The 25,858-nt window shown below is 44.1% G+C and overlaps 1 protein-coding gene across 4 annotated transcripts in view; it reads right to left on the bottom strand.

The window, feature by feature from the left end:
• Nucleotides 1-6,166: 6,166 nt before the first annotated feature.
• TAF2 (TATA-box binding protein associated factor 2) overlaps nucleotides 6,167-25,858 on the bottom strand; it is a 249,454-nt gene continuing 229,762 nt past the window's right edge. For 2 of the 4 annotated variants that reach the window (XM_073679808.1, XM_073679809.1), the window contains exons 25-27: nucleotides 22,422-22,527; nucleotides 19,461-19,556; nucleotides 6,167-6,786 (exon numbers count right to left, since the gene is read on the bottom strand). In XM_073679808.1, coding sequence (XP_073535909.1) covers nucleotides 6,521-6,786; nucleotides 19,461-19,556; nucleotides 22,422-22,527 — 468 coding nt within the window. In that variant the 3' untranslated portion in view covers nucleotides 6,167-6,520. The remainder of the gene's footprint in view (nucleotides 6,787-19,460; nucleotides 19,557-22,421; nucleotides 22,528-25,858) is intronic. The other 2 variants (XM_073679810.1, XM_073679811.1) reach the window with 1 other exon arrangement.

Raw genomic sequence — 25,858 nt, 5'->3', positions numbered from 1 at the left:
TGCTCCTAGGCCCCCTGGCGGAACCTCCGATCCTGGGCGCCTGCTTCACCGACCTGCTCCTAGGCCCCCCTGGCGGAACCTCCGATCCCGGGCGCCTGCTCCACCGACCTGCTCCTAGGCCCCCTGGCGGAACCTCCGATACCGGGCGCCTGCTCCGCCGACCTGCTCTTAGGCCCCCTACCAGAGCCACCTGGCCCTGCACCCGAGTGGGTGTATGGAAGCCCCGCCTATGACTGGTCTGCCAAATATGAAGACCAGCAAGGACCCCCTCTGACACCTGCACCCCCAGTTACCTGCCAAGGAGGAGAGGAGTTCTCGTGGGACAACACGGGAGGGGGGACCTCATGGGGTTCCCGTGGGAGACTCAGAGCCAGGCCCTCAGGAGGGAGGAGTACTGTAGACGGGAGCTCCTGCAGTTGGAGAAGGAGCGTCATGACCGGCAGGAACAAATGGAGGCCCGAAACATGGCGGTCAAACCCCGGGCCCGCAAAGCGAGGTCCACCACATCCAGTCCCCGCCTGGAGGGGATAGTAGTAAAGTTTGATCTGGACGCCGGGTGGGGCTTCGTGAGAGAGCCGCAGACGGATCGGGATGTCTTTGTCAATCGGCGGGACGTCGAGCCCCATCTCCAACAGGGGCATCCTGGCCGAGACCTCTACCCCGATGACCATGTCACCTTTACCCGCCACAAGGGCGAGCGCGGGTGGTATGCCCCCCAGGTATAGAGTGGCGAAGGAGAGGGGGGACATGCCCCCGCAGTACGAGGCTGATGACACGACTGGGTCAGCCTGTAAGAAATCAGGTGTTTCCCAGGCGGGGGCACCACTGCTGAACTGAAAAAATTGAGAAATGTATATAGTTACCCGGAAGGGAATAGCAGAGACACTGCAAGTTTAAAAAGTTCCGTGTGTGTGTGCATAATTACCCGGTAAGGGTACCAAAAACTGACAGGCTGAGGACTGTGAGCAGCCAAAAACTTTACTTGTAGATAATTTGCACTTCTTAAAGTGCCCCTTATTGGTTTTATACAACAAATCTGACCTCAGAACAAAAACACGTTTGGCGTGGCCGAAGACGTGGTCCAACACCTGGATCGCCTATGCCCTGCAGCCCAGGGCCTACGTTGAGGGTTTTCAGACGGGGTCCCTCATGTTGCACAGATTGCACCTGGTTTGGTGGAATGGACACCTGGTTACAGATCGCGCTGTAACCTGTTGAGAATGTTTTATATGAAGAATGTTTTATGAGTATAAAGAAAAATGTGTTCTTTAACAAGTTTTATATGGTAACCTGTAACGTTTAAGAAGTGTGCCTCCCATAAAGGGAAGAAAAGTTGTTTGAAAAATTCTTCTATGTGATGCATCTAAAAATAGCATGTCTTTAAAATTGCTTTGTTTTTACTCTGTTCCAGCCCGCAGACGTGCTGTGTTTTACAAGGGGGGTATGTGGCGCCCCTGAGGGTTCGGTCGCCACAGAGGTACTGCATCTCACCCAGAGGTGTGGTATCTCACTCTCAGGTAAGGAAGGAGTACAGCCCGGGACCCTAACACCTGCATCCAACACTATACTACTCCAGACCAGCTGGAAGGGCAAGATGTGTCGTGCTTCCTGCTGAGCCCTGTCCCTGGCTGGAGTGGGGGGAACCATGTAGTGGGTGTGGGTGGAGGAAGTAAATCAGGGGAGCATTGGAAGAAGTGATATAAATTGGGAAGCCATCTTGAAAGAACAGGTCAGTCAGAGGAGGACAGTGAGAGGAGCAGGAGCTCTGTAGGAGCTCTGCTCAGGAGGAGGGCCTGGAGAGAGGCCCAGGACAGACTGAGGAGAGGGGCAGGAGAAAGACTCCAGGAATGTGGAAGGGACCCCAGGGGTACGGGAAGCGCTGGAGGCCACCCGTACACCCGAATCTGCCAGGCGGTGGAGGGGTCAGGTCGCACAGAGGGGACTGGTCCCTAAACTAGCAGAGCTCTTCAAGTCTCAACTAGGAAACCGGAGGCTGTAGTATTTCAGGTACTGCAGCCACAATCCACATCTGTCTCACCAAGAAGGTAGCCATAGAGGACCCAGGGGACAGAGAAGACGTCGCCCGACAAGGTCCGCGGTCACTGGATTGGGACACTAGGTGTGAGGTGCAGGGAGACGGTCAGAAGGAACACACAGAAGGGGGTCCCGCTATGTACTCTGGAGGTACCTGAGGGTTGGCTGAACCCCTCCCTGAGTAAGCACAGGACGATGTGGGAGGTTACCCTAGCCCTGGTAACTTGGAGTCTGAAAATCGTGAGTAAAACCCTGAAGACTGCACCCCACCGTCTCTGTCAGTTATTGCTGCTGCGCCATCACTCCCTGCACTACACTGCACCACGAGTGCTACTTCATAACAGCAACATCTACACTGCCCTGGAGCTAAGCTCTACCTGTGGAGAGCTAAACCAACTCTGCTGCATTCACACCAGCTCCAGAGGTCCTGCTCCGCAGCGGCGGCTCCACATGGCCGCATACCACAGGTGGCGTCACGAACTGTATATAAAAACTATAAATCCCCTGTAAATATCCCCTTTTTATTGACCGCCCTGGGTCACGGACCGGGTCACCGCCACTGTGACATCTCCCCTAGCAACGACCGGCCCGGCACCGAGTACCCCACGGCCCAGGGGGCGCGTCACAAGTGACCATGTTTTCTCTCATCCCAGAGAATTGGGTCGATTATGCAAATGATACGCTGATCATTGTGAGATCACAGCGGTATCTGATTCTCTTGGATGAGGAGTAGATGGAGAGAAAAAAATGTCTTCATCTTCTTCATTCTGTCAGTGCGCGGAAATCGGACAGCACGCAGATGTCATCCGAGTGCAGTCTGATGTTTTCCATGAACTCATTGACTTACATGCTGTCTAAAAATCAGATCAAACATGGGCATGCAGCGATTTTTCCTTCAGACAGTCTCAGTCCAAGGAGAACAAAAAATTGGACATTTGCAGGGCCCAACTGACTAACAATGGTCAGAGTATGATCCGATGTTTTTAAGGAAATACATGTGTCTGCCTCTGCCCTTATAGTTCATGTCAAAGATGTTTGATGGGGTTGAGGTCAGAACTCGTGTGGCAGAACTTGACTGTTCCACAAAGTCACTCAACCATGCATTTGTGCATTGTGGAACCTGCAAACTATTCTCACAAAGTTGGAAGCAATTTTGCAAACAAAATGTCTTGGTGACATTCTCCTGGCATTCACCAAAGCTAGACATCCATTAGACTGCCAGATATAGAAGTGCGACTCGTCCCTCTATTTCTACATATTTGTAAATCAACATTGAAACTGCATGGACAGACATGAAAAATGATCTGCGAATGATGAAAAATGGAAACAAAGTTTTCAAAACATCTCAATTTATTCAGTCTGGAGTCTGAGTGCCACATACAGAAATCCCAGCACTTAGAGCCTTGGCTGCCATCAGTGAGATTATTAATGGTCGTCTGAGGAATGTTCTGCTGTGCTGACCGCACTTGGGAAAATCATCAAGATCCTCTGCAAGTGTCGACCAATAAAGTCCCAGATGTACTCAATGGGAGACAAATTCAGAGATGCAGAAGCCACGGGACCACGTTTAGGACACTCAGGCTGCTCACAGTACAACGAGCAACATGCGGCCTAGTACACTTTCACTCGTGAAGGTCTCTTCATGGCGTTGCCCAAATGGTCTCCAAACCAATTTCTGGCTTAAGATAAATGCAAGACTTATAGCTAAAGAGTACAGACCTCTATTCCAATTTTCATTGCCATCTTACCCTGCACCATGATATCTTTTGAGGGTGTTGGCGTCAGGTCAAAGGACGCCTGTACCTGGACGTCTGACTAACCCAATGTCGTACAAACATCTTTTGATTATTGGTCTAGAGACCATTTAATGTCTTGGGCTCAGATTGCGATGTTGAATTTCACTTGCAGTGCAGACTAGATCACTATATACAATTCTTCAAATGTGATGAGGGCCATTAAGAGGCTTCACAAGGGAACCACATTGATTCTACTCCCAGGATTATGGTGTTGGGTGGCATAATGTACTGTAACGCGACCCTTCCAGTCTTTTTCCCCATTACCTCCATACCGTTTTGTAAGGTTGTTTTTTTTTAATATATGTTATATGTATGTAATCCTTTACACATGTACAGAAACCTAGGAATAAAGGTGCTTTAAAAATAAATGATAATAGTTTGAGCAGACTGTGTGGCCTAAATGTGCTCCCATGGCTGCAGCCACTCCAGACTTGTCTCCCATGGAGCATATGTGGGACGTCATTAGTAGGCGATTACACAGGAACTGCCAGCAGTGGATCTTGATGATTTGCCCAAGTGCATTTAGCGCAGCAGAACCTGCTTCAGATGACCATTAATGACCTAATTTATAGTAGGCGAGGCTGTTTTTGTGCTATAGGCACCCATACTCCAGACTGAATAAATCGAGCTGTTTTGAAAATATTGTATCTATATATTCATAATTTGCACCTAAGCAACATAATATGCAAATATCATCCTATGATTTCCATAAGTCCACAACTTTCCCTTCTTGATGGTGCAATTTGAATATTGAGTACACACACACACCGACAAACAAGAGTCTTGAAAAAGTATTGATATACCATGAACTTTTCCACATTTTTTCATGTTACACCCACAAACAAATGTAGTTTATTGGGATTTTATGTGATATATCAACATAAAGTAGCACGTGTTTGTGAAGTGTAGAGGAAATGATAAATTGTTTTCTAATAATTTTGAAAATATAAATCTGAAAATTACGATGTACATTTGTATTCAGCCCCTTAAAGTCTGATACCCCTAAATAAAATCCTCAGTGACCAATTGTCTCCACAAGTCACATAATTAGTAAATTGAGTCCCCCGGAGGGTAATTTGTCAGTATAACTATAGCTGTTCTGTGAAGGCCTCAGAGGTTTGAGAACATTAGGGATCAAACAGCATCATGGAAACCAAGGAGCACACCAGACAGGTCAGGGATAAAGCTGTGGAGAAGAGGAAAGCAGGGATAGGTTATAAAGAAATATCCCGAGCTCTGAACATCTCACAGAGCACTGTTCAATCCATGATCCAAAAATGGAAAGAGTATGACACAACTGAAAACCTCCTCCTGAAGAAGGAGGAAAAATGTCACCTCTAGATGTACAAAGCTTATAGAGACGTAATCCAAAAGACTGCAGCAGTAATTGCAGTGAAAAGTGGTCCTACATAGTATTGACCCAGGGGGGCTGAATACAAATGCACGTCACAATTTTTAGATTAATACTTTACAAATATTTATAAAACCATGTACCATTTCCCTTGCTCTTCACAAATACTTGGTACTTTATGTTGGTATATCACATAAAATCCCAATAAAATAACATTTAAGTTTGTGCGTGTAATATGAAAAAAATGTGGAAAAATACACAGGATATGAAGACTTTTTCAAGGCACAGTAATACACAAACATGTCCTCAAAGTGACCAGCAGCTGAATGAAAGACACTTTGAAATATGTATTTTTAAGTTCTTATTAGTGATGAGCGAGCCTGCGCGTTTAACCCTTTCGCCTTGGGTGCTCTGTGTGTGTATTCGGCGTGCTCGTATATTAAGTTTGAGTCCCTGCGTCTGCATGATTTATGGCTTTTAGTCCGCCTCAACACATGCAGAGATTGCCGGTTTGTTAGGGAATCCTCACGTGTTGAGGCTGACTAACAGTCATAAATCATGCAGACGCAGGGACTCGAACTTAATATATACGAGCACGCTGAAGATACTCGGAAAGCACCCGCGCGTGCTCGGCGAAAGGGTTAAACGAGCACACTCGCTCATCATTAGTTCTTATCCAAAAATTATCAGAGGCAAAACAGAGAATTGCTCAGTTAACGAGAACCACAAATGTGCACGTACCCTAAAACACTGATAAAACGAAAATATTGATAGCAGCAGGTTCTCCATTGATACGCGCACGCCTTCGAGTGTTCCTACTTAACAGACCATGGGTACGGATGTTGGTTTTCTAGTAACACTGCTTTATTTCCCCCTCTAGTAATAGAACACTACATAAGAAAGGAAGCCGCCTCGGCCTCACACAGACGAACGACTTTTCTTGACCCAAGCTTGTAAAAAGTTAGTGGTGACGAGAGCTTAGACATTGTTTTCTTAAAAAATGTTTAATAGACATTGGGTTGTTAAAAAGGTTAAAGACGGCTCCAACTAGCGCTGACAAAGTCAAGATTTTTTTTTGTTGGACAAGTACCCTAAAAAAGCTGGAAAGTCCATGTAGCCCTTTTACCGAAAATTACTACAGAGTGGACTTGGTGTTCTCATACAAAAAAAAACTCTCAAAACTTTGAGACAGAAGGCTAATCTACTCAAAAATAAAGACTATGTCCACACCGACACCTTGTACAAACCACTGACTGCAACCACATCTACATTGGTAGAGCACTTTTTTTTTTTTGTTGCAGCATTATTTTGGCCATCTGTCATAGAAGTGGCAGCAAGATCACTCAGAGAGCGATGGAGAGCGGATAGAGCGGCCGCTGGCGGGGCTGTTGGAGAAGGGCGCTGCCTCCCGCTCTTTTTCTTTGCTTTCATGCTTGTGTTTGTGTTTATGCTTGTGTTTGTGCTTCTTCTTCTTTTTCTTGTGGTCGTGGTGATGATGATGGTGGTGGTCGCTGTGTTTGGATGAGCTGGACTCTTTGATAAAAGATGATAATGGCGTCTGGGGGATGGCCATCATGTGCAAGTCCAAAGAAGATTGTTCCTTGCCTGTTGAAAAAAAAAAAAAAAAAAAAAAAAAAGCCATGTGATTGTGATTGTTTTAGAAAAAAGAAAAGACAAAAAATAAAATTACAAAAATGTAGGGTAGATGATTGGTACATGCAGATTAGAGAGAGAGCAATGACAAGGCTGGGAGGAAATGTTTTTCTTCTCCACTGTTTTTTCAAAAATGTATCTAAAGGCAAGCAAGAAAGTCATATATACTCTACTCACTACTCATACTCACTCTACTGAAACAGCGAGGTCTCCAAGAAACTATGCATCATATATACATGTTGTAAAAATCAATGTAGGGTTCTCTGGAACTGGAATTCTCTGCGCACAGAACAGTCATCTATTATGATCGTTCTGTGTCGACGGAACATCGTGCTCCGTGTCGACGGAACATCGTGCTCCGTGTCGACGGAACATCGTGCTCCGTGTCGACGGAACATCGTGCTCCGTGTCGACGGAACATCGTGCTCCGTGTCGACGGAACATCGTGCTCCGTGTCGACGGAACATCGTGCTCCGTGTCGACGGAACATCGTGCTCCGTGTAGATGGAACATCGTGCTCCGTGTAGACGGAACATCGTGCTCCGTGTCGACGGAACATCGTGCTCCGTGTCGACGGAACATCGTGCTCCGTGTAGACGGAACATCGTGCTCCGTGTAGACGGAACATCGTGCTCCGTGTAGATGGAACATCGTGTTCTGTGTAAATGGAACATCATGTTATCGGCAGCACATGTTCCGTTTATAAATGGTGATGTGCTGCTGAGAACAATGATTCTTAAGCTTAATTTCATCTCACCAGATGAACGAGTATTTTGTATGTTGGGTGATTGACAACAGGGAGATAGTTGGGAAATGAGTGTTCTTAGGCATGCTTGTTCCCGATTACGGGCCTATCTAAAAGGGCCTTAACACAGGATGACCCTCAGGGTTTCAAAAGGTTCGACACGTGATCACAATTTTTCTTAACAGGTATGCTGGATTGATTGTTCCCAATGTACATATTAAATGTGTTCATAGGACTCCGTCAGATGGAGACCAAGAGAGTCTTCTTTTTGTCTTTGGAAGCAAAAAGGAAAAGAAAAGTGCTGAATAGTTGACTAAGAGGCATCTAGCCCTGTCCTGATAATCTGCTGCTGAGAAAACACAAATTTTATTGAACCAGCAACACAGCCCAGTACGTGACACATTTCTAGAATCAGGGTCTCAGCCCCTACATCATGCTGCTCTCAGATTACATAGCAAAAACCTGCTGAGAGAGTCCTTTTAAGATATAGATCAGAAGCTTTTTCCAGCATAAAGATGTCTACTCTTCACAAGGTAAGTATGAGCAGCTCCCTTTCGTGCTTCTATAATCGGTGTATCGGATGCTGAACTGAAGGAATTGTTCTGTAAACAGCGACTGCTCCTCAAGGACCTTGAGGGTTTTCTAACTTGCTGACTTTTTAATGAAATACAATATTTTAGTTCCAGTTAGAACTTTAAAACGTAAGCTAATAAACCAGATGGCCCGAGCTCTGATGAGTCATTTTATTTTCCGAACATATGATATTCATCACGCTGCTGGTAGTTCTGGTGGGGAGCTGGCAGACGTGAATTCATGCAGGCAGCCCTGTGTCTCTATGACATAATTCAGCGTACGCTGCGATTCATCTCTGCGGTGGTCAACGCTGTGAATCGGTCGCTCCTCTGCAGCCAGTCTTAGGAGAGTTCTTAGAATGGGGCGCAGATTCATTACCAATTAGTCATCAGTAATTTCATTTTGGGGGGTATGAAAGAAAAATGTAAAAAAATTAAAACAAAAACCACATTTCTACTGCCCCCTCCTCGTTATGTCACTGACTTAAACGTAGTGCATTTGACACTAACATGTCGCCTCGTGGAATTAGTTGGGTAGAAAGGCAAAATGAGCAATTGTAAGTACACAGTGTAATGCAATATAATAAGAGGATGCGACTTTAATGGGAGGAGTGCTTCTTTAATGACCATGTCCTATGAAGCCCAGCAGGGTGTCATGGGAGCGTAAAGATGGTGGTGACGGGGGCCTTCAGTAGGGTTCTGGCTGCAAACTACTGGCACCCCATTGTGGTGGGCCCAATGGGTGTAGCACAAAAATGCCACGGTCAGTGATTGACATCAGCATTTAAAGAGTTAAATAGCAAATAAATCAGCAGCTAGCAATGGATGCTGGCTGTACAACACATCCACATCCAATGTGTGAGGTACAGGCTCAGCTCCTGAGCCCGCACCATAAACCCACACGCAAAATGAGCTGTGCATATACAGGTGATGTTGGGAAGGGGGTAAATAGATCCCTTAGACCTAACAAGAGTGGTATACTCACTGTGAAAAATTATGCAGCACTGGCAATATATTCCTTTCTGAAAGTTTCCCTGCCTCCATACAGCGCTGTTACATATCCGATACTCTGTAACTATTGCAACCTGAGCTAGCTCCGATTGTGTTAGCTTAATCCCTTTAAAGCTGATACCAAGCACATCAGCTTGGTAAAGCTTGGCTTTAATAAGGTGCCTGTCCAGCCTATGAAGCCTAGCCTGTGACTGGATATCTTGGGAGACCAGTTATTTCACAATACACTGCAATACCATAGAGTATTGCAGTGTACTGTATGGGCAATCAAGAAACCACAGCTTCAAGTCCCCTAAGGGGACTAATTTAAAATGTAAAAAACTAACAAAAAGTCAAAGAAAAAAAAGGAAAAAGTTTAGTCTAGATCACCCCCCTTTTTACTGCAAATGAAAATAGCAAAAATTGGTATCCGTATCATTATCCTCTCTAATCATGTTCTAAGACACAGATGGAGGTCCTGGGCTTGGGTCTATCTTTTAGTCCAACCAATGGATTTGACTTTTTTACTTCCCTTAAGGACCTCCATCTGTTCTCGTAAATTAATTTAAAAAAAACTTCACTCCAGGCCACGAGGTGAGGATGCCACGCTGACGGCGGCGGAGAGGGAGGCCGTGCGGAATTTGGAGGACCTCCTCATGGAACAGGAACCTGCCCCCTCAGGTGGGTCACTAACCCCTTGGGTTCCCCCCCTTGCCGCTCTGCCCAGCGGTGGAAATTTTTGTCTGCCTTGTTAGGGAAGATCTGAAACTCCTTTCTTGCTCAACGTATGGCAATAGAACAACTTAAAGCATTTAACCCCTTTTAACCCCGAGGGTGGTTTGCACGTTAATGACCAGGCCAATTTTTACAATTCTGACCACGGTCACTTTATGAGGTAATTACTCTGGAACGCTTCAACGGATCCCCCTGATTCTGAGATTGTTTTTCGTGACATATTGTACTTCATGATTGTGGAAAAATTTCATCGACATCTCTTGTGTTTATTTGTGAAAGAAATGGAAATTTGGGGCAAATTTTCAAAATTTCGCAATTTTCAAACTTTGAATTTTCATGCCCTTAAATCAGAGAGATATGTCACACAAAAAAAGTTAATAAATAACATTTCCCACATGTCTACTTTACATCAGCACAATTTTGGAACTAAATTTTTTTTTGTTAGGGAGCTATAAGGGTTAAAAAGTGTAAAAATGAGAAATCGCTAGTCAACAAAATTTACAAAACCATTTTTATAGGGACCACATCACATTTGAAGTCACTTTGAGGGGCCTTTATGACAGAAAATACCCAAAAGTGACACCATTCTAAAAACTGCACCCCTCAAGGTGCTCAAAACCACATTCAAGAACTTTATTAACCCTTCAGGTGCTTCACAGGAATTTTTGGAATGTGGAAGAAAAAAATTAACATTTATTTATTTTTCATAAAACTGTTACTTAAGACCCCAATTTTTTTATTTTCACAAGGGTATCATTAAAAAATGAACCCCAAAATTTGTTGTGCAATTCCTCCTGAGCACGCTGATACCCCATATGTGGATGAAAACCACTGTTTGGGCGCACGGCAGGGTTCGGAAGGGAAGGAGCGCCATTTGACTTTTTGAATGTAAAAATTTGCTTGAATAATTAGCGGACGCCATGCTGCGTTTGGGGAGCCCCTGATGTGCCTAAACAGCGGAAACCCCCCAAAGTGACTCCAATTTGAAAACTACACCCCTCAAGTGTTTTATCAAGGGGTATAGTGAACATTTTGAACCCAGAGGTACGACACAGAATTTCATAACATTAGGTCATTGTATTGAATAAGTTGTCATTAGTCTTCAGTGCAAGTTCTCGCTACTTGAGTTTGCATTGGACACTTGGGTATGCACCAAGTATCGCGGGTGCTCAAGTGACATCCTCGAGTCCACGCCTCGCATGTTTCACGGTTATTAGACACCCAAAAGAATCCATGTGGAGATCGCTCGTGTATGGCAGGCAATCCCCGCGAGTTTTTTTTGGCTGTATAACAGCTCCAAAACAATTGGGGCGGAGACTCGAGCATGTCACTCGAGCACCCTCTATACTCGGTCCATACCCGAGCACCTGATACAAACTCAAGTAGCGAGCACTTGCGCTCAACATTAACCCAACCCTACCCCTAGCACAACTCCAACCCTACCCCTAGCCCAACCCCAACCCTAGCCCACTGGTTTTTGCATCACCATATTTTGAGAGCTATAATTTTTCCATATTTCGGCTGACAGAGTCATGTGATAGCTTGTTTTTTGCAGGACAAGTTGACGTTTTCATTGGTACCATTTTCGGGCACATGACATTTTTTGATCGCTTTCTATTCCGAGTTTTGGGAGGCAGAATAAACAAAAACCAACAATCCAGGAATTGTTTTTTTTCTTTTTTTTTTTTTAATGCCGTTCTGCGTGTGGTAAAATTGATCAGGCAGCTTTATAGCTTTATTCTTCGGGTCAGTATGTTTACAGCAGTACCACATTTATATTGTTTTTTTTATGTTTATGTTTTGGCACTTTTACACAATAAAAACTATTTTATAGAAAAAAGAATTGTTTTTGCATCGCTTTATTCTGAGAGCTATAACTTTACTTTTCGGATGATGGAGCTGTATGGTGGCTTGTTTTTTGTGGGACAAGATGACGTTTTCAGCGGTACCATTTTTATTTACAATCATCTTTTTGATCGCGTTTTATTCCATTTTTTGTTTGGCGGTATGATGATAAAGCATCGTTATATGTTTATTTTTTACTGTGTTAACTAAAGGGGTTAAACTAGCGGGACAGTTTTATAGGTCAGGTTGTTCCGGACGCGGCGATACCAAATATGTGTACTTTTATTGGTTTATTTTATTCATAAGATTATTTATTTATGGGTACAATATATATATATTTATTATTTTTTTTCCACTTTGACATTTTTATATTTACACATTGTCCCACTATGGCACTTTCACTTTTTGCAGCCTGATCGGCTGTATAGCACAGGAATGCAGCGCCATCCCTGTGCTATGCAGCCTGTCAGCGCTGCACAGGGAGAAGTTACTTTGGTCATGCACTGCGCATGACCTAAGTAACTTCCTGCCTCCTGGTGACCCGGATGTTGTCATGATGACATCGGGTCACCAGGACAACATCCAGGACCGGACTCAAGACGCCGCAGGACGCTGGCAAAGAAGGTAAGTATCGCGCTTACCTCCTCTTGTCACCGGAATGCTGCGATCAATTTAGATCACAGCACTTCGGGGGTTAATGTGCAGGGAGCGGTGCGGGACAACTCCCTGCACATAACACCGGGTGTCAGCTGTGACAATCAGCTGACACTCGGCGGCAATCTCACCTACACCGCTTGTGTGTGGGCAAAATCCCAAGGATTACTAATACGTATTTGGCCCATAAGGAGATAGGGCACAGATACGTATTAGTACACCCTGGGCCAGAAAGGGGTTAAAGATATTGTGATCAAGCAGACCGACAAGGGGGGCAATATCGTCCTTGGGCCTTGTGGGATGTATGAGAGGGAGGCCCTGCGTCAGCTAAGAGATCGGGATACGTATTCTAAATTATCATATAATCCCACTACCTCCTTCTCCGCCGTTTTGCAGGGCATCCTCGCACGTGCATGCGATCAGAACATAATTGATAAGAAAACTGTTGAGGCATTGACCGTTTGCTCCCCAAAGACGGCCACATTTTATTTACTACCCAAAATCCACAAGGATGCCCTCAACCCACCTGGGCGTCTGATCGTGTCCGGTCTGGGTGGTCTATGTGGACCAATTTGCCGCTATATTGATAGCCACATCAGACCTTTAGTGGCCACATTGCCATCTTACTTCAAGGACACAACAGACATCCTCACACAGGTTGACGGCGTCCTTGTGGATGATGATACCCTCATACCCTCATGGTCACGGCTGACGTGGAGAGTCTCTACACGCGCATCAGCCATGATCTGGGCCTGTCTGCAGTCCGCCTCTTCCTCAGGACATCTGACCTGGGTGGTCCTTCGTGTGAGTTTATCCTCGAGCTCCTCCACTTTGTCCTGTCACACAATTATATTTATTCAAGGGTAGTGTGTATCTGCAGAGACGCGGCACGGCCATGGGGGCGGCCTGCGCGCCCTCTTACGCCAACCTCTCCCTAGGTGCCTGGGACCGGAAGTTGTTTGGCGATGGGGGTGCGCCGGGTGCCTCACAGTTTGTGTCGTGGCTCAGATACATTGACGATATTTTGTTTTTTTGGCAGGGGACGGTGGGGGAGCTCGAGGACTTTATGGTGCAGCTTAACTCTAACAACTGTAGCATTAAGCTTACATATGTCTAACATCCTAAACGCATTGAATTCCTAGACGTCTTTCTGGAGGTGGATTCGTCCTCCTCTCTCCAGACCAATGTTTTTAGGAAACCCACTGCGGTTAATGCCCTTTTACATGCTGAGTCTGCCCATAATTCCTCCACGATTCGGCCCTCACGGTCGGTCAATTCCTGAGGATGAGGCGCATCTGCTCTACTGATTCATCCTTTGAGAGACAGGCATCACATCTGGCTGAACGCTTCCGTTATCGTTGTTACAGCAACAGGTCCATTAGACGTGGCTATGAGAGGGCAAGAAAAACTCCTCGTGGCTGTCTTCTCTATCCGGCCTCCCTTCTGAGTGAGGACGAACCAGAGAGGGTGCGCTATATATCAACTTTTAATCATCAATGGGGAGCGATGCAGAAAATTTTCTCTAAACATTGGGGTGTTCTTGGCACGGAGCCCTCCCTGCATGACTATCTTGGTGGACACCCGTTGATGATGGCCCGACGGGCGAGAAATCTCTTTGATATACTCGTGTCAAGCCATTATATCCCTCCTCTGAATAACCCCTTTGGTTCCCGTGGACCCATGGTGGGTTCCTATCCACGTGGTCACTGCGCGGCCTGCACTATTGTCCGGCGTTGTGCTTCCTTCCTCTCCTATGATGGTTCCCGTGAATTAAAAATTCTAAAATCCATTTTGTGTGGTTCTACCCACGTCATATACTATGCAACATGTGGTTGTCAACTAATCTATGTTGATTTGACCACGAGGGAACTCAGAGTGAGGGTTCGGGAGCAAGTGCGGGACATTCACGGGGCCAGCACGGTCACTGACCCCCGGGAACGGAGGACGCTTCCGCGTCACTTTTACAAATTCCATAATTGTGACCCCAGGTCCCTGAGGGTGCGAGGTATAGATATTTTACATTTAGGCTCCCATGGAGGCAATGGCAAACAGATTTTGGCCCAAAAAGAGGCCAGGTGGATTTCAACTCTGGATACGGTGTCTCCGTGGGGCCTGAATGAGAGCTTGGTCTTCTCGTCGTTTTTGTGATTGTGGAATGTTCTCCTGTTCCTCTGGGGGCCCCTATACTTCAATTGGTTAGCATGATGCTTTCTGTGTTTTTAGCCCCCCTCTTAAAATTTGTTTTTAATCTTATTTTCTTATTGGTTTATATTCTTTTACAGCGTTTGTAGGATTGGTGTTAACCTGCCCCGTTATTTTTTCCTGACCCCTGGGGGTCTTATGTGGACTACACATGTACATTGAACTTCATGGCCTGGAGGCGATTTGAGTCTTCGGTGGATCAATGCATGAAAATCGTCATGATTTATGTAACGGTGTACAGCGGCTAAATTATATGTGCTACTGTGATATGATTATGTTTTTGCATGTGTTGTCTCATTATACCCTTGGGAGTTTGTGTCTAGATTGGCCCCCTTCCCTTGGTAGGAATAGGCTATATATATTTTAACATTAGTGAGCAGAGAAGAGGCGCAGTGATTGCTGCGCGCATGCGCCGTGGCTTACCGTCCCTGGGCGTTGATCTGGCTATCAATATCCTCCTTGCACTGACTCCAGGCACCTTCTTGTGCCTTGGATGACGCGCTTGGGGGAGTGACGGCCGGGATCCACGTGCGGGGTGTTGGCGCTGCAGCGCATGCGCCACCGTAGGTCCTGCTTTCTTACATCTGATGCCTCCCGGTCACATGACCCGCTCATATGATCAATATGGGGCGTACTTAAGGTCCTACAAACCTTTCTACACACTTCCTCTCGATAAAGCTGCCGTGTGACAGCGAAACGCACGTCAAGGTGCGCCAGCTAACCAGTGGCCCCCTCCTCTGCGTTCCCACTCAGCCTTGGCCTGTTAGTGTGGTAAGTACATTACTTTTTTGTCATATGGCAGCTGAGCTTTTTGTATCTACTCCGGTCACTACTTTGGTGGTGAGCGTGATCTGATGTTGGTAAGAGCACTCTGTATATTAACCCCTGACTAGCTATGTGGTTTTCTAACGGCCATAGTGACTCCACTTTACATGAATGGGAGGCATTACATCTTGGGGGTTTTGTTTAGGCACTTTGCACTTTCTTGTCCCTTTTTCTATGCATGTGATATTTAAATTTGGTATTGTATACACATTGATTAATAAATACATTTTCTATTTAAGCCAGTTGTACTCTTGGTTCTCTTTGTTTGCAAAAATTGGTATCGTAGTGTGCGTAATCTCCTGAACTAATAAAATATAAGAATATTTATCCTATATGGTGAAAGCCAAAACAAAACAAAAAAAAAATAGAAACGACAAGAGTTCCAAAAAGAATGCAATTCAAAGCAATCAAAAGATAGTTGGTATAGATTATGGTATAAATTAAAAAAGGTGTTCTTCTACAAAACTCAGTTTTTTTTCTACGAATAAAAAAAAAAAACCTTTATAATTTTAATTAAAAAAAAAAAAAAAAATTGCCCATTTCTTAAGTGGTTAAAAAACAGGCATTTTACAAGTTTAGCTAAGGATTATATAGCCATTCTGACATGGATTTTCATAGTATCTACACCAGCTTCATCAGGTCTAAGGGATCTATTTAATAAAGCGGTTTATGTTGCAAAATATAATGACACATCGGCTTTAAAGGGAACCTGTCATATGTAGACGAGTCTGATCTGTGGACGCCCTGGTGTAGAGAAGCAGAGGCTGAACAGAATGATATGGAGGTTTGTTGGGAAAGGATTCAATCTAACTTGTATTTTTCTCATTGAAATCCCTATTGTTTTTTGAATACGAGTCCAGTGGGCGGTCTGATTCAGTGATTTCTCTATGATAGTTGTCAATCACTGACTAAGCCCGCCTCCTGGACTCATGCATAAAAACAACAGGGATTTCAATGAAAAAAAATGGGAGTTTTACTGGAAATTTTCCGACAAAAACGAACATCAATCTGATCAGATCCTCCTGCTTCATAACACCCTGCCGGCAGATCAGATACTATTTTCAACACAACTGGTTCCCTTTATGAGTTAAATCATTTATGGCCATTTTCGACCAATGGGGGCAGGACTCTGTTTTTATTTTTTTTTTTATTTGTTCATCTGTGATTTATTTTTTGCATTTTGCAACCCCTTTAAAATGTGCGTTTAGCAAAACACTCCCTTTCCCTTTTTCCAACCTTTCCCTACTGTTTATGGAGGATTGTATTGGAAATGTTATTTTTTCAGTTCTATATTTCATGAACAATCTGACCGGTGGCTTTTAATCTGCCACCTTTCATCTAATGTTCGGATAGTTATAGTTGGCCCCAGTTCAGCTTTACCTTTCCTCTGATTTTTCTCATTTTTTTTTCTCCACTTAAGGGGTCATCTAATATTTCATCATCTGTTCTCACTTTCCCGGAGTTTTCTGCTGAGGTCAGTGATGACCATGTGAGCCCCTTTTATGAACTCCAGGTGTTTCGCTCTAAGTCCTGAGCTTTGTCTGCGGCACTGAGCGGGACCTAAATCACATATGTTATGTACAAAGAAGGCTCCTCTGGGGCGAACATGTGGTTTTGCAGGACCTTTGAACTGCTCCTCCAGGTCTTCTTCCGAAAGGAAGCCTGTTCTTGAGTAAACTTCTTTTCTTAACCCCTTCATGACCTTTACTTGAAAGGGTGGACAGAAAAAAACAAAACAAAAAGAAAAACCAAACAGCGATGTGGAAAGTTCGAAGCTTAACAACAAAGCTTTGCAGGAAGAAGATAGGAAATGGATGCATTCTAGTTACAGAACATATACGATACTATTACTAATATTTCCCTGCAACATAAGCAAAATAATGTAAATAGATTTCCATGAGACAGAAGGGGTCCAAGGTTAAATTCACATAACGCGTTTTCAACAAATTTTTTGACAAGCTCCTACTTTGAATAGGCGTGTTCTGCAGTACCAGGGAGCGGCCACTACACAATGAATCATCAGCGTGAAAGTGTGCCTGAGTTACCCCTGAATTCTCCGGCTTCCTTCCACATTTGAAAACCATACTGGTAGGTTAACTAGCATCCTATGACATGGGTACTTGCGTGACCTTTTGGAAATATATGGCATATATTTTTTATTGGCTAAGCAAATAACAAATAAAAATCAGCACATTGAAGGAAGAATTATCTAAACCTGTAGAACCCACTTAAGAGCTGAAAACACCAGTAACACCCCTAATTATCGAGCTGCTGTTCAGAGCCTCTTTCTTCCGTTAGCACTTTCTTTCCCACCACAATGATTGTCATGTGCATCTGGTTCGTAAACCTTAATTAACCCCTTGGAAACAGTGATGAGATCAATTTGCTGTATTAATTAGGGTAGAAAGAACCTGGTAGTGACCGCACGCTTTTATACAATGTTCTATTTCCTTTACAAGAATATCTGATGAAAAACATACGCGGGCTGAGCTGTCGTTTCTCTTATTCAGACTTCATAGTGATTTTCGGGGCACAAAAAAAAGAAAGAAAAAAAAACCAAAAACTTCTTGTCTCTGTAATGAGTATTTCCCCCTGTTACTTTTAATTTGTAGCTCGCCTCCAGCCCCCTGCATCCATTGTTTACACCCTAAACTTAATGGCAACTATTGCTCTGTGCCTCTAGACTAAATTTCCCAGCAGTGCGCTCATGCTTCTATAAAAGTTGTATCTGCCCCACAACTCTCACATTCCCACATTCAGTACCTGCCCACTCCACCTACAAAGAACCATCCTGAGACTCCTATACAGTCTCAAGATGGATAAATCACAGAACACAGTTTCTGCTTCCTAACAATTCCTTCCACCATTGCCATCATGATGGGCAGCACAGTGGCTCAGTGGTTAGCACTGCAGCCTTGCAGCGCTGGGGTCCTGGGTTCAAATCTCACCAAGAACAACATCTCCAAGGAGTTTATATGTTCTCCCTGTGTTTGCGTAGGTTTCCTCCCACACTCCAAAGACATACAGATAGGGAATTTAGATTGTGAGCCCCAGTGGGGACAGTGCCACTAATGTCTGCAAATTGTCTGAATTGTAAAGTGCTGTGGAATATGTTGGCGCTATATAAATAAAAACATTATTATTATTCCACTTCGCCTACTATGTGCTATAGTCCTGCTCATCGCTATTGGCACTCATGAAGTTTAAGTACATAATGTGGAATATCTCATGAAAAAAATGTATCAAGTGAAACCGTTTTTTTTGTATAGAGACTCGTGTTAAATACAAAAGAGCAAATGATACACAATTTAAAATCAAAAACAATGGGAGGGGAAATATAGAAAACACTGGTATTGGCACCCTTTACATTAATTTAGTATGGAAACACATTTTGACATGCCTGTGGTAAATCACAAAAGAGATTCACCTGTGATTAATTTTCGGTGCCCATGTGACATGAATTAGCCAATGAATGATGACTTCAGTGTTTTAAAAATGCCACATGGTAGGCCCTGTTCCTTTGTCAAAATGGTGAAAACAAAGGAACTGTCTGAGGACATAAGAACTGCTATTATTAGCAAACACAAGACTTCAAAAGGGTATAAGGCCAACTCCAAAGACCTTGGTATCCCAGTTTCAACAGTGGGCAATGTTATTAAGAAGTGTGCCAAGCATGGAACCGTCAAGAACCTCCCTGGACGTGGGGGAGAGAAGAAAATTGTCAAGAGATGTCTTTGTAGGTTGGTGCGAATGGTGAAAAAAAACACGTAAAAAATCCAACCTGGAACAGTCTGGGGTCATGGTTTCAACAAGTACCATAGGCCGCACACTAAACCAAGCAGAGATTTATGGGCTAAAGCCAAGGAAGAAACCATTGCTGAAGAAAAGACATAAAAAGGAAAGACTGATCTTTGCCAAAGAGTACCTTGACAAACCACAATCCTTCTGTGAAAATGTACTGTGGACAGATAAAACAAAAATATAGATTTCTGGCAATGCAAAGCAACAGTTTGTTTACAAATGGCGCAATGAAGCTTATAAGCAAAAGAACAGCTTACCAACAGTTAAGCATGGTGGAGGATCCATAATGCTGTGAGGTTGTTTTGCTGCGTCTGGTACTGGAGGCCTTGACCGTATCACAGGAATCATGAAATCTGAGAATTATCAAGAGATTTTAGAGCAAAATGTTCTACCCAGTGTAAGAAAACTTGGTTTGAGTCGAAGCTCATGGGTCCAGCAAGATAATGACCCAAAGCACACATCCAAAAGTACACAGGAATGGTTGAAAAAGAAAAAATGTCTGTTTTAAAATGGCCAGCAATGAGTCGTGACCTCAATCCCATTGAAAATATTTGGGGTGAGACTAAATCTGCCATTGGGAAAAAGAACCCTGCAAACATTCAAGAGCTTGAACAAACTGCAAAAGAAGAGTGGGAGAAAATTCCAGCTAAGTGCAAGAAGCTTATAGATGGCTACAAGAAACGTTTGCAGGCTGTCAGCAATGCCAAAGGGTGTGCAACCGAGTATTAATTAGGGGTGCCTTTATTGCTGCACATGCTGTTTATTCTGTTTCTTCTTTGAAATTGCAACATGGAAGTTGAAAAACAATGTTTTATTGTTTTATTACTTTGGACCACTAATTAAAAAATCCTGAGGATATAACTTTGGTACATTTCCATTTATTTCTGAAGATATTGTACAGTCTATGAAAAAAATGAAGGGGTGCCAATAATGGTGAGCAGCACTGTATCCCAAAATTCTCCTGCTGTTTCAAAATTGCAGCATTTTTCAGAATTCATGATTTCTTCCAGGCTCAGATACTGTCAAATGTAAGGTATTGCTTTACTGTAATGTAATCAAGCGCTCTGGAACGCCCAGCATCACCCTCTCTGGCCACTAGTGATCACTGTTCTCTGTGGAGCCTGCATTGCTTCTGAGGCTTCAGCTTTCTCTCCCTGACTGTAAAACAGGATCATAAGCTGCCTCTGAACCGATGTTTAATGTAAAAGGTGGATGGCTACTTGTAAAAGGTGTATGGCTACTTGTAAAGGACAGAAAGGATTTAAAAGGACTAAAGAATAACATTTTGACATAGCATTCTACTACATGGTAACAGAGGGATAAAAATCGCTGCTGGTTTAGCCTCCCTTTCTAAAATAGATTGGATGAAATTCACATATTGGGCCACTAGACTGTGTGCAGACATTGAGCCAGCAGGGAATGCTGGGAGATAACAGCTCAGAAGTCTTTGGAATTGTGAATTCAGCTTTGGAGAATGACACAGGCTGTAACTTAGGATCAGTGCAAGGGTAAGAAATGTAAAAAATGTGATATTCCTTAGTAGAGATATTAAAGTAACGTTAAAAGTATACAAGTTCTTTCACACAAAACCTGTAGAATAGCATGGTCTTACTAACCCTTATCAACCACAGTAAGATGAAACAGTTTTTCACGCACAAAGCAGTCTAATATGCCCAAGAACTATCCCTATTTCTCATGCTCTGTGACCTGCCATTAGCTCTGTTTGAGTTGGTGGGTTCTTATTCATCGCATTCTATTGGCACTGTAGGTGCTGGCACTTCCTTCCAATCACTTCCCAACATGAATGGACCAGAAGTGAAAGATAGAGTCTCTGTTATATCTGTATGTATTTTGACAGACAGGAGAGCATGAGCAGAGAAAGACCCACTCTCACTTCCTGTAGAGAGACAAAGACCGACCCTAATGTCTTGAAGAAAGACAAAAACCAACTCCTATTTCTCGTACAGAGACAAAGCTCTGCTCCCACTTCTTGGAAAGAGAAAGCTCCGCCCCCCATTTCCTATTCAAAGACAAAGACCCAACCCCACTGCCTGTCTAGAGACAAATACATGCCCCACTTCCTGTGTTGAGATAAAGACCCGCCCCCACTGCCTGTCTAGAGACAAATACATGCCCCACTTCCTGTGTTGAGATAAAGACCCGCCCCCACTGCCTGTCTAGAGACAAATACATGCCCCCACTTCCTGTGGAGAGATAAAGACCCCGCCCCTACTTCCTGTGGAGCAATTAAGACCCGCCCCCACTTCCTATGGATCGATTAAGACCCGCCCCCACTTCCTGTGGATCGATTAAGACCCGCCCCCACTTCCTGTGGAGTGATAAAGACCCGCCCTTACTTCCTGTCTAGAGACAAATACTTGCTCCCACTTCCTGTGGAGAGATAAAGACCCGCCCCCACTTCCTGTGTTGAGATAAAGACCCGCCCCCACTTCCTGTCTAGAGACAACTACTTGCCCCCACTTCCTGTGGAGAGATAAAGACCCCGCCCCTACTTCTTGTGGAGTGATTAAGACCCGCCCCCACTTCCTGTGGATCGATTAAGACCTGCCCCCACTTCCTGTGGAGTGGTAAAGACCCGCCCTTACTTCCTGTCTAGAGACAAATACTTGCTCCCACTTCCTGTGGAGAGATAAAGACCCGCCCCCACTTCCTGTGGAGAGATAAAGACCCGCCCCCACTTCCTGTGGAGAGATAAAGACCCGCCCCCACTTCCTGTCTAGAGACAAATACTTGCTCCCACTTCCTGTGGAGAGATAAAGACCCGCCCCCACTTCCTGTGGAGAGATAAAGACCCGCCCCCACTTCCTGTCTAGAGACAAATACTTGCTCCCACTTCCTGTGGAGAGATAAAGACCCGACCCCACTTCCTGTGGAGAGATAAAGACCCGCCCCCACTTCCTGTGGAGAGATAAAGACCCGCCCCCACTTCCTGTGGAGAGATAAAGACCCGCCCCCACTTCCTGTGGAAAGATAAAGACCAGCCCCCACTTCCTGTGGAAAGATAAAGACCAGCCCCCACTTCATCATTGTCAGCGTTTCTGCTACTGGAAACAGATTAAACTTGACAACAAACAGGTTTTAAGTTTTAAGACAATATCATTTTTGCAGACGATCCATCCAGTTATAAAATTAGATAAAAGTTATTGGAAGGTACAAAGAGCATGTAAATAGAGCAATTAAGGAGAAATCCATTCTACCTGGGGTTGAGGGTCTTTCCAACATGTTTAAATGATGATATATGAAGGCTTGGCTATCATGTACAGTGTCCATGTCGATTTCTTCTTCTTCTTGCGAGTTTGCGAACTGAGAGAAAAAAAAATAAATTATATATTATTCCATGAAAGGTGTTACACAGTCCAGTACTTACGAATGTATTGACTTAAGTGATGAGGTCACTGCCTCCTACAGGATCAACAGACTCTTGTCCTGCTGCAATCAATTACATTATGATTTCCTTTAAATCTATGTGTAATGTGATTTTAGGTGGGCAGATATAAGAGATTTATTTTTGGTTACAAATAAAACCATTTAAGGAAGAAGGTCAGGGATGTTACATGGGCATTACTTCATTGAGTTTTCCTTTGTTTTTACAAGGCAGGTGCTTCCCAAACTTCTTTGGGACTAGAACTCCCATTATCCATATAGATGACATGTGTGCTGTTGAATCATGCATAGAGACATCACATCTTTGGGTCACAAGGGCACAGTGGGGGTCTCATCTATGGCAATAAACAATGATCAAAAATAATGGAAGGCCTACATTTTCTATTGACATATGTGCAGCAAACTTCAAAACATTTCTCAATCTAGTGCAAATTGTGCATATGACTCCAGCATCAGTCCCTTGTAGAGTTTGGAGCAAGTCGATTTTCAGGACCTGATCCATCAACCATATCCAAAATCTGTGCCCGCTGGATAGGATCCCTGAGAACCGCCTCTGACCTAACAGCATCCGCAGCTCTTCATTTGATTAGTTGGCCTAGCGCAACGTCATATGATGTTGCACCAGACCATTAATCAAAAGAAGAGCCGTGAATGCCAGCAGGTAAGAGGCGCTTCTTAGGGCTCTAGTCTAGCGGGCACAGATTACGGACATGGCTGATGGACCTGATTCAATGCATTTGCACCAACTCTAGTCCTTTGGGGAATTTTACAAGACTCTAAAAATGTATTTAATGGGGTTATCTGGGAATTAAAGAAATAAAATAATTGAGAAAACATTGTTACACATTCTGTAAGGTGGCTGCCGGACATGTGTCCCCTAAGTGCCAGGCTTCGGTGATGTAGGACCCAGAGAAGCAGGCTCCAGCACACACAGTGCTGAGAGGAATTGAATGGGCCCGGATTACAGGGCCGGGTTTTACGAGCAGCTGAAAGAGCTGGGGGGGAGCAGCTGCTCACTTACCTCCAGTCCAGGTGTTGGAAGGCTGATTTAAGACAGCAGCGCCTGTCTCAGTCTGTCTGTGTGTGTTGGGCAAGGTGAGCAGACCTTGCATGTGCTGCTCAGACTCTGCTGGAGGCAGAGGAAGGCACTTTGTTTAAACGGCGGAGGCCGTGCTGCATGGACTTGTTATTTTGAGCTTTGTTCTGTTATTCCTTTTTGTGCCAGGAAAAGGCTGTTACTTTTGTTTCCTCACTGGTGTATGGACACTAAATAAACCACCAGTTTGTTTGAACCCGCGGACTGCATCACTGTGTGAACCTGTGCCTACCTCCAACGCGGCTCAGTGAGTACAAATCCCTACAATTCCTAAATACAAGTAATTAACAAATCACAATCTGTTTGTTTCGTAAAGTAATCACTATAGAATTAAAATGGCCGCACTTTGTTACACTGATGGAAACCTGTCCTAGAATGTGAAAACAGGTGCCTGTGAGCATGAGCAATAGAAAGCTCCACTGCTGGGACCTGGAGATACCTATACCACCTATAGTAATTCATAATAACATGATGAACAGCAATTTAAGTGGCCATCTCTTACCAAAGCACCACTGGTATCTCCAGAATTAAATCAAATAGACAGGGAGGACAGCAGTGTGAGCAGCCTCTTCTTACCTCAGCACTTCTGGTATCTACGGTATTAGATCAGATAGATCGGGTGGACGGCAGTGTGAGCAGCCTCTTCTTACCTCAGCAACCCTGGTATCTATGGTATTAGATCAGAAACACAGGGAGGACAGCAGTGTGAGCAGCCTCTTCTTACCCCAGAACTTCTGGTATCTCCCGTATTAGATCAGATAGACAGGTTGGACAGCAGTGTGAGCAGCCTCTTCTTACCTCAGCTCTCCTGGTATCTCCCGTATTAGATCAGATAGACAGGGTGGACAGCAGTGTGAGCAGCCTCTTCTTACCTCAGCTCTCCAGGTATCTCCAGTATTAGATCAGATAGACAGGGTGGACAGCAGTGTGAGCAGCCTCATCTTACCTCAGCACCCCTGGTATCTCCAGTATTAGATCAGTTAGACAGGGTGGACAGCAGTGTGAGCAGCCTCTTCTTACAGCAGCGTCCCTGGTATTTCCAGTGTTAACTCAGATCACAAGGAGGTGGACATTTTAATTCTTTAGTGATTACCTTCCTAATCAAAAATATTGTTGTTTTATATTAAAAGTATTTAACACTTTATTTCTAATGACATTTCCTTTAGTTATTTAGCTTTTTATATTTCGGGAGAACCCCTTTAATCCCTTTCCAACACTATGTCATGTTATGTTCCCTTCTTTGATGAAAACAGAGGAGCTGAGCGAACATCATTGCCGGCAAACACTGGCTGTATTATACAGCCATTATCTGACCCTAAAAGCAGCAAGCTGAGCTCTACCACCTGCTGTTAACCAGTTAAAATGCCTTTATTAATCTCTGACAGTGCAGGGGTCGATGGTTTTTCATTGCAGCTGGGGGTCTGCTTAATAACCTCATGCCTGCTATAACACTGCTACTTGGAAGACCAGCCTATAGCTGGCATTCTAAGGAGACTGTGATTTTCGCTATATACTGCATTACTGTGGTATTGCAGTAAATAGTACTAGTGATTAGACTGTCACGGGTTCAAGTCATCTATGGGAACATAGTAGAAAAAAAAAAGTTTTAAAAATAGAGAAAAAATTAAATCATACCCCCTTATACCATTAAAAATAAATATGAACTAAACAAAATGTGCTATTACTGTGTCAGTAAAACTCTGATCAAAATATGAAATTAATCAACGAAATCAGTAAATGCTGTAAAAAGAAAATATAAACATCAGAATTTCAGAATTGCGGTTTTTTTTGTTTTTTTTTAAAGGGAATCTGTCAGCAGCTTTTTGCCCCCTCTTCTGAAAGCAGCATGCTGTAGGCAAAGAAACCCTGAATCAAACGATGTATAACTTAGATTACTGGGGGCAGCCGTTCTAACACAATCAGAGCTTTTAGATTTAGCATGGAGCAGAGCTGAGGAAGCTAACCCCACCCACCCCAGTGTCTGTATGTACATTGTCTATAGACAGTGAGCTGCTTACCACAGGAGGGGGAGGAGTCGGACCAGAAGGAACATATTTCTGTGCCCAGCAATGATAATCTCCTGGTGCTAAAACACTCACTGCATGTAAACAGAACCACTGAGCTTGATAAGAGCGGCATCTCTGAAATCTGTGT

This window comes from Phyllobates terribilis, unplaced genomic scaffold (assembly GCF_046119375.1).
Source record: "Phyllobates terribilis strain yellow unplaced genomic scaffold, ASM4611937v1 Scaffold_4__5_contigs__length_816908805, whole genome shotgun sequence".
NCBI classification, from domain to species: domain Eukaryota; kingdom Metazoa; phylum Chordata; class Amphibia; order Anura; family Dendrobatidae; genus Phyllobates; species Phyllobates terribilis.
The sequence above is the reverse complement of the archived record's forward strand: the minus strand, read 5'-3'. Positions and strand labels throughout refer to the sequence as shown.